Here is a 9,317-nt window from a genome sequence, read left to right on the forward strand (position 1 = left end):
GCGCGTACTTCAATCGATCTTTACTTTTATTTCACCTCGCAAGTATCGTGCGTTCCGAAATCATGAGAGAAACAAACTAAAAAGAGTGTTAATGGTTCGGAATAAATAAATGTTCTTCTCACCGTCGCTACTACATCGAGAGTCGACCTTTCTCCTTTTCAACTTGAGGTCTTGAAACAAGCTCATGTTGTCTAGCTCACACGGGCTGCTCGTAAGGGTCATAATTCCTGAAAGCAAATGAAAATGGCATTAGTTACGAGCTTTCAACGACAGACTTCAATCGTAAATTCACCAAGTCAAAAGTGATCTTCGAATTCATTAAATTCATTGGCACACGGAGAAAATGAAATTTGAAAAATTTCTGTTCAGTAACGATGGCACAGTGAGGAGCTGCGATTAACGATGTTATGGTGGGGAAAAAGTTGAATTTTTCTACACATTAAATAACATTGGTTCCTCAAAGTAGGAACTTTTACCGGAGCATGTCTAAAAGTATGTCTCAAAGAAATGTCCGGTCAAAGGCGCCGTACTTTTAGAGATTATATTTCATCCCTACATCGGCCTATTTCCTCATTCTTATTTTTATGTGCTCAGCCCTTTGTCGAAGTGCGTGAATCCCCGACTCGGTGTGCTACGGAATTCGGAAGCGAGTGACCGGTAGCTACATTGGGGCAAAGACATTTTGCCGCGACGCGCCGTAAAATTGATTAAATTTTTTATAGACTTGACTGTCTGCAATATTTACTATTGTGAAACTGAAACGTTCCGCAAAATATTGAAAATTTAAGAGTGCGTTACAGGAATGAATAATAACGTTTGAATTTCATTCGCGTTTTATGATTCGCCAAAAAATCGACGCTCACAATACAACGAAAGGATGTCGACGTCAGCAACGAAGCGCACTTCGTACTTTGAACTCTCGCGCACGAGAAAGTGTCATTTCGAAGCCCGTGAAGTTGAACGACGCGATCGACTTGCATTCATCGCGTTAACGAGAAACGTGTTCGCTTTTCTATTAACCTCTCTCCGTGGCAATAGGCGCGTGGAACAATTGTCTTGTCTGTGGCCTATCGATGCCGCGTTCGCGTCGTCTGGCACGGTATTGACGAGCCTCCCCGTTTCTCCGGGTTTTTCATTATCGATTTTTTTTTATCGGAGAGAATAACCGCGGCAAAGACGTTTGAAATACAAATTTAGCGCTCGCGACAGATCCGGAGTTAAACTACGTCGAATACGCGTGAAAATTATGGACGAATCAGTAGCGAAATGCAGAACTGGCCAGACACAAACGTCGCTGAAAATCAACTTGACGTTTGCTTTACGGATTTCTATTAAAAAGTCAAAAGTACCTTAAAACAGTGAAAATTCTTCCAAAAGTCCATGGACCAAAAAAACGAAGCTTTACCGATTAACGCTTCCAAAATCAAGCATAAAAAAGCGAAATTTCAGTAACGAAAATTTCTCAAATGGTTGTTTACACAACCGATGAAATGTGCCATATTTTTTGGTAATTTCCCATCGGTTTATCGGCAACCAACGAGCCCCATGAGCTCCCCTTCGTAAGTGTCGATCCCAGAGTATTTCGTTGGTGAAAATATGGAAAAATGTTGCATCAAAGTTGTCGAGTAGCTCGGACGAAAGCTACAAAAGCTGCTGGCAATCGTGGGTCGGTGGAGGAACGATTTAGTCGCGTACAGCCCGCGCTCTCACACGTGCGAGAGTGACTGCGAGTCTCTCGGTGAGAGTTGCGCATGCGCGATTACTCTCCCACCGCGGAGGGCGCGCTCTCTCGACTCCTCCCCACTTCGCGCAGTTCGCGCTTCGCTCGATCGTGTTGGCTCGCTTATATACGTGGTGCATTGGGGTCCTTGCTCCCTGGCGTATGTGGGTCAGCAGTCTCACACACGCCGCCGTTCTTGCGTAACTCAGTGCATGCATGCGCCGCTACGCCGGGGAAGAGCCGCGGCCAACAGCGCGTCGTCGACGTTCTACGCGCGCTCTTCTAACTCAACGGCGACGTAGCTCGGCGCGTATTCTGACGCTGAAAAATCGACGTCAAATCGTCGCATCGAGCTTTCGACTGTCGCAGCTCGTTTTTCCCAATTTTCGCTCGAAAATCCGCGAGAGCTTCATCGAATGCTCGTTCCTCGCCAAGTGTCATTCGTTCATGTACAAATTTGAAAATTTTCGTTGAGATACGACCGAGAATCGCTGAGCTCCCATCGCGGCAATGAGCAAACGAAAAATGACCTTTGCGGCGCTGTGCGCAAAGGTCTCTCGGACGCTCGCCAAGAGCATCTTTTCATGCGATGACGCTCGCGCTCACTCAGGCGCCCAAGATACTCGTGCCGGTAGCTCCACCCGATGGATCCGGACTCGAATAGAACGGGAGACGATCGAATTTGCGATAAATGTCACTCTATTTGAGTTCCGAAGCCTGCGGAAGAGTCTCGAGGCTTTTGGAAAACTTTCAGTTTGTAAATAACCGTGTTTTAACTCGAGGAAGTAGAAACGCCTCGGCTCGACTCACAATCAGACGATTCGGAGCCGAAAGCGAGCTGCGCGACGCTGCAGGCTCGCGGAACGGTGAATGGGAATGATGAAAATCGGAGATAGAAGGCACACAGCGATGCGGCCTTAATGACCTGGATACGTGCGCGAAGGGCCGAGGGAGCGGATTGCTCGGAAGCCCTCGAGTTCTAATTAAGGTATTCTTAGCATATCGTGGCACCCAGCCTCGTCTCGAGTTCGTCAAAATGCTTATAAAAGAAAAAACGAGGGGATCGTGCGACGCGGGGCAAAGGCGCGGAGGGATTTTAAGGTAGCGAAGGCACGAGGCACGCGTCAATGAGGAGAGAATCGTCATTCTCTGCGCGGGCTCTTCTCGTCTTATCGCGAGCAGGCGACCTCCTTTGCCAGCTCCACTGTCGAATCCCTTCCGCTTCCCATATTCGTGTACACTTTTTTCCGCCTTTTCGATCGTACGAGTCCAAGCAAAATGACTCATTAAATCCCTCCTTACGAGTTGCATCATGCGCTGACTCAGGTGCGATGAGTTAATGACACAAAATGCCTTTTTAATTATGACAATTTTTTTCTCTCAGGCTCGTGGCCAGCTTGGTTAATCGCTGAGTTGGAGCGAACGGAGCTTCCGTTCATTCTCGGCCTTTCGATGTTCCTCCCGTTTTCAATCGAAAAAACTCGAACGTTGCGCCCTCGATAACGGGCGCCGGTGTCTACCGAAAAAAGAATTTCCAAGTCTGCTCAGCTCCGCATTCAACCGGGAAGGAAAATACAGTTGGAAGAAAATCGTTTCAACTTTTTTTCTATAATTAAGGAACTTTTGCTATTCTCGTTGTTTTATGTCACGAGGAACTCCGCAGTAGCGGAATCACGAGAGTCAAGTTTCTCCGTGTGTGTAAACCTACAAGTGTAAGGCCCCGAGGAACGGTGAAAGTGACTCTCCCACGCTATTCCTTCTGCTGCTTCTCTTGCCCCCTTCCAAGCTACAATTTTATTTCTTCGCGTACCTATTCATTTTTATTGACGAAGCGAACGACATCTTTTGACGAGGGACCTTCGTTTGGTCGCTTTTTGTCTTGTCCTCGTCGCAAAAATATCGCCGCGTTTCCGGATCCCGCTTGCATTCGATCCCTTTCTTTCGGCAATCGCGTTTCGTATCGAGCCGCGATTCGGGTTTTCGCTACGAGAGCAAACCCGTGGATGGCTTTCGCTCGTGCGAAGGAGCACGCAGTCAGGGACGAGGCGTAATTAGCCAGGGAACAAACCCGACGTTTATTGACGTGAGAATAAAGCAGGGAATGATTAATAAGAAAAGTTCGAGAGGTTTGAGAGTTTAACTCCGCGTAGTGAGGAAGCAGAAAGAGGTCGCTCGCAGCCGCACGAGTTTTCCTTTGAAACGCGCACGCAAGGAAGCGGAACCGTAACGTCTGTTGATAAGCTTTCTTACAAAAAAATCTATTCTCACGCTTAATTATCTGTGACAATGAAAGACTCCGAGATGAAACGCGCATTAAAGCGTAATGTTGAATGCGGAACAATGGTGAATCGTGATTATTCTTTCTCTGCGCGTGTGTCCGCGAAGAATCTCACTTTGTGAATTTATTTTCATCCGAAGAATCATTGTTATTCACAGTGAATTTATTCGGGATCAGTTGTTCAACGAAAAGAGATGAGGAAAGGGGAGAGATGAAAATGAAAACATGGTGCGACTCTCGGACGAAAGTAAATCTCCCGGGGAATCGAGCACGGATCGGCAGTGCTCTGTCTCGGTTCGTTACCTGCTCTGCCGCGTCCGTCGTCTCCCAGCAAAAACCGTACTGTGCGCCTAAGCAAGCCCAGGAACAGTGAGAGAGTCGCGCCGCGCCACGAGGAACGGTGAGTACCGTACGTTGAACCTCACCGGCCGCGCGCGCGAGTGAAAGTTTCTATTATACCACTCTGGCCTTACCTTACTTTTCCTACGGCAAGCTAAGCCACGTTGTGTCATAAGCGCCTTTCTGCCGGGGGGGGGAGCCGGAGAACGAGTCTTAACAACGACTCAACGCGCCCGCGATCGCGGGCTCGCTCCTTCCATCGACCGTTTCATTCTCAGCTCGCGACTCATTCTCTTCCTCGCGCGCGATCAACAAAAAGAGTGCGAGTCTTGAGCCGCGGACTGAGAAATTGCCAGTTTTTTTCAAAATTTCCAAGATCGATTAAATTGAAACTCGTTTCTTCTTTGATTTTATCATTTTTACCATTTTGGCTGACTAAAAGCGTTTTTTTAAAACTCGAATCGAAGTCCGATATGAAAAATTCATGATTTTCTTAATCGCAAAGGTCACGATCGTGCCGAAAGCTCACGGTGGTTCATCAAATCCCATTTTTGGAAGTATTCACAAATGAAAATTCTAAATTCAATGTATGAAAAATCGCTCAGCAGAGTCGCGGTGCACGCTAATCAAGCGAAGAGCTCGATTCGTTGATCGATGAGGTGGGTTTTAAAATATTGCATTGAAATTCGACCCGATTCGATAGTTTCCAGATGACACTATAATTATTGGACGAATACGGAGCGGCATTGCGACAAGTTTGGAGCGTTCGCGTCCAAGGAAATGAACGGAAAAATCATTTGAAATTGAGCAATTTTTTGTTTCACGAAATCATTGCTGCAGGCTGAAAAATAACGAATCGCGAATTTTTTCTAGATCGTTATTTCGTTGGACTCGAACGTTGCGAGCGTCGTGCGGTATTCGCGAGGTTAATAAAAATCGGGATGAACAACGATTTCATGAAAAGTGGGTGGCCGTTTGTGAGGGATTTTAGCAGCAGAAATGGAGCCCCGATGAGTTGCCGAGTATCGAGGCGATTTATGGGAGCTCTCGCGCTTGTCACACACGAGTGTATTCCGAGATAGCTAATTAATGAATTCCTCGTTGTGGGAAGCATGAAAATGTGTTATTATAAGTCGGTCCCACGAGAGCAAACGCGTACGCGCAATCTTCGAGTAAGAAAATAAAGGAAGGATGGAAACGGCGCGAGTGCGGCGACGAAAAAAAGGAGAGTGAAAAACCTTAACGATCTCGAAGTTACGTGTTATGTGGGATCTCGAGCGCTCGCACTTTTATCCAGATTTCTATGGTTGTTTACGTAACGAGGCAAGCGCGCGGGCGCGCGGGATGCCCGTAGAATCCGTTGACTCTCGTCGACCTCTTGTTTTGAGTCGTTGAGTAACGGGGGGACGTGTATTTATATCGCTCTCGATTTCTCACTCGATAAATAACGTCGAGCGCTCGCGGAGCAGGAAAAATCACTGAAATTCTCCATTTATTCATCGATTATTTTGCAACGAATCTTCCCTCCTGCGAGGCAGAGAAAATTACGCTTTTTCCCATCATTCTTGGTTACTTTGGAATTTATTACTTGGAAACTCCTTCTTTGGCGAGACATTTTGTGATGGTCGATTCTTTTCTTACGCCAATACGCCACAATTACCTCATTAAATTTGTGTACGAAACAACTTTTCAAGTCCCCACTGAGAACAGAAGTTTGTGAATCCAACAAGGACTCCGTTGATTCAACAAACCGCGTGGGAATGAAAATGAAAGTTTTCGACTCAACAAAAAGTCGGTTGATTCGAGCCGCCCCTGGCTCGCATGAACGTGCGACGAGAACATCGTCGAATCACCAAGAGTATCGTTGAATCAACAAAACTTCATCTGCTCCCCAAAATCCGTGGATTCGAAGCATTGAAAGAAATGAAAAAATTCTCAAACTGAAAAAAAATTCGATCGATTCGAATCCTCGATCCGCTGGCTCCGACAAACGTCATAAAGATCGAATGAGCGATTTTCTTATTCTTCCCAGCAGCAAGGAAAATCAAATTTTACTTCGAGTACCTTGAAAACTGTCGTTCATTTAGTATTTTCGTACCTATATGTCGACCCTGAAGAACACTCATCTTCGTGCACATGTTATCACGTTCCTGGTGCGAGTATAAATCGCGTATAAACAATGAGAATCGAGAGATTCAGCGGGGTCACGGTACGTACGACTTGGAGCGTTTCACGGACAAGAATCTCGCGAATCCACGTTAATCCACACAGTTTGTGTTCTCGGTAACACATTCACTCACGTAACTCTGTTTATTTCGTAATGATAAGTCGAAGGTCGTTCAGGATATCACATGGGAAGAATAGTTGGTCGACGGGGAGGGGTCGGGGGGAGGGAAGCTCGAGTAAAAAGCACGAAAAACAATTGATCGTGCTCGAGTCTCGAGCCTCAACTTGGTCGACTCGGGAGTTCATATATTTTCCGATAACGAGGCCGAGAAGACTGCATGATTCGAGGGATCTGGGTGAGCGCACATTAACGTGTAATCCCGTTGAAATTCGAGCTGGAACGTCGGATCGGGAGGGTTGAGTATCCACGCAAAAGCCCGGATCGAAGGATCCCTGGAGTAGGATTCACAAAGCGACACTTCCCCGGCGCGGAACACTCGATGGCGTCGAGCGGTGCATCAGTCCCTGGCATTTCCGAGAGCGCTCCCGACGAAACCGTATTCCCGTGACACTGGGGCGATGGAAAACAGGATTTTTAAGGATCGAGGGCCACGAGGAGACTTTCACTCTTGTTTTCAACACCGAAATGAAGCGCGAGTTAAGAGACGTCGAGGAAAGAATAAATAAATGAAAATGGGCTTTCCGATGGCGAGTCTCGGAGGCCGCTCTTCCTCTGGCAACGAACAAAGTACGTATGATGCAAAATGAGCGAGATGTAGCGCGGGGAGCGAGCGCGAGCGAACGGTAAAAAGTGAAGGCTCTTGGTGCGGGCCTGCCGAAACTCTTTTCGGGGGCAACGTGTCGGTCTACAGACGATGCCAACACACAGCGGCGTTTCGAGCCGGATCATGAGAATTTCACGGCGTGTGTCGTGCGGGGCACGATGCGTCGGGAGAACTACGCGCGCGATCCTCCATCGCAGCGGAGGTGGTGGTGGTTGCTCGATCGTTGTGGTGGTGGTACCAGTGACCTCGATAACGCGAGCGTAGCTATATATAAGTCCTCTCTGCATCGGTCTCCCTCACTTTGACTTCTTATCCTCGGCCCTCTGCCCCTCTTTTCCTACAAGCGCCCGTTGCCCCAGCGCCAAAAAGCATAACGTTTGAGAGAAACATCGACGTCACGAGAGCAGGAGTTCGGCCTCCCGAGCGGCCCGCCAAAAGACGAGTACCCGTGCCACACCAACTTTCACTCTCTCGAGCATCCTCTTCGCGCTTGGTCCTCTCATCTTTCAACGTTCGCCTTCCAAATGTACACAAACGTCGAGGCCTCCGTTTATTCGATTCTCATTTATTCAGTATTTCAACAATTTCGCTTTTCATTAGTCGCTCATACGAGGTTTTACGAAGGGATAACTTTAGGGCTTCCCTCATCATTTCTTCGCTGCGGCTCGAATTTCTGCCGGAGCGTTTTCACTTCTTTCTTTCCTTCGTCGTTGCTTCTTTATTGTTTCGCTCAGGACTTTTCTGGGTGTTGAATCATTTTGTGCCCATCGATGCTGCACTTCAATTGTCGCGAACTCCGCTCTATAATGGAACATGGAAAGCAATTGCTGGTTTATCAGAGCTCGGGGGCTCAGGGCCAACAGCCTCGTCTAGGGCCTGCTCGCGTGATCGAACGAAGACTCGAGCGTAGGCAAGCACCGGGCCCTCGATGAAATTAGGCTCGAGCGTTTTTTTTCATACTTTCTATTCTCGAGTTGACTGAATTTTAACGACACGCGCGGAAGACCCGCGACGACCACGGGGCAGCATGGAAAAATTACTTTGATTATACTTTCTCGGTATAATAACGGTAATCTGAGAAAAGTTTTGTGTAATCGCGTGGGAAGGTCGAGCATCGTTGCTGGTGCTGGTCTTGATTTATTTTTAATGGAAACGAGTTTGTGTGATTATGGGTGAAATCGCGGGGGCCACTTTGGGCGAGAGTACGTCGATTGCGCCTCGGTACGCGCGTCAACGTTTCGATTTTCAAAGTCGAAGAGACTTTGACGTTCGTAAGAAATTTCCATCGAAAGTCGCACGAAAAAGTGTTGCTCCGTAAGGCGCTGATTTAAGGTCAATATTTCCGCGGTAGTTTCACCGATTACGATGCTTGAAAAAATCTCGAAGACTACAAAATTGTTGTTTCTATTCATCTCCGTTTTAACAGAGGGCCGATAAAAAATTCCATTATTCCACTTCGCTGATTAACTTTCGAGTCCGTGAAATGAATTTTACAACTCGCTCGCTGCCGGGTTTGTAAGAAGCAGGCGAAAATAAAAAAATTCTCCTTAGGAGGGGAGAGATAAAAGCGATGAAAACGGAGAATGCGAGTGGAAGAATACAAAAGATTTCTCGCGCACCTTAACCTTGAATCGGCTACTTTGCTCCGAGGCTGGTGCGACGAGGCTCTCGGATTTTCGTTTCGATTGAAAGAATTTTAGTCCGCGGCGCCGTAAGCGGAAGGAAGTGAGAGCTGAATTTTCGGCTGTTTCACTTTTAGCTGACGAAAGAAAGTAACGAAAGTCTTGTTCGCGCGGTGACGACTGCGAGACCGACGAAAGTTCTCGGCGGGCCATCGCGCCGAGCTCGAATTCGCGGGCCGAAGACGCGATTAAAAACGACGACGAGCCGCGTTGCACGCTCGGTGCGTAAAGCACCTTTTCTTTCTCTCCGTTTCGACGTGCTTTAAAAACATTGTATGTATACCTCCGGACAGGTTTCCGCGGGCGAATTTTCGACGAAAGTAAAAGTATGTGTTACCGAAGTTGTT

General features: G+C 47.4%; 1 protein-coding gene across 1 annotated transcript in view; it reads right to left on the bottom strand.

The window, feature by feature from the left end:
• The window catches only part of Hr4 (Hormone receptor 4), a 30,098-nt gene extending 23,537 nt beyond the window's left edge, over positions 1-6,561 (bottom strand). Inside the window, exons 1-2 of the mRNA XM_043419982.1 lie at positions 6,436-6,561; positions 123-227 (exon numbers count right to left, since the gene is read on the bottom strand). Coding sequence (XP_043275917.1) covers positions 123-227; positions 6,436-6,475 — 145 coding nt within the window. The 5' untranslated portion in view covers positions 6,476-6,561. The remainder of the gene's footprint in view (positions 1-122; positions 228-6,435) is intronic.
• Between the last annotated feature and the right edge of the window lie 2,756 nt (positions 6,562-9,317).

Source organism: Venturia canescens, chromosome 5, assembly GCF_019457755.1.
Source record: "Venturia canescens isolate UGA chromosome 5, ASM1945775v1, whole genome shotgun sequence".
Taxonomy (NCBI): domain Eukaryota; kingdom Metazoa; phylum Arthropoda; class Insecta; order Hymenoptera; family Ichneumonidae; genus Venturia; species Venturia canescens.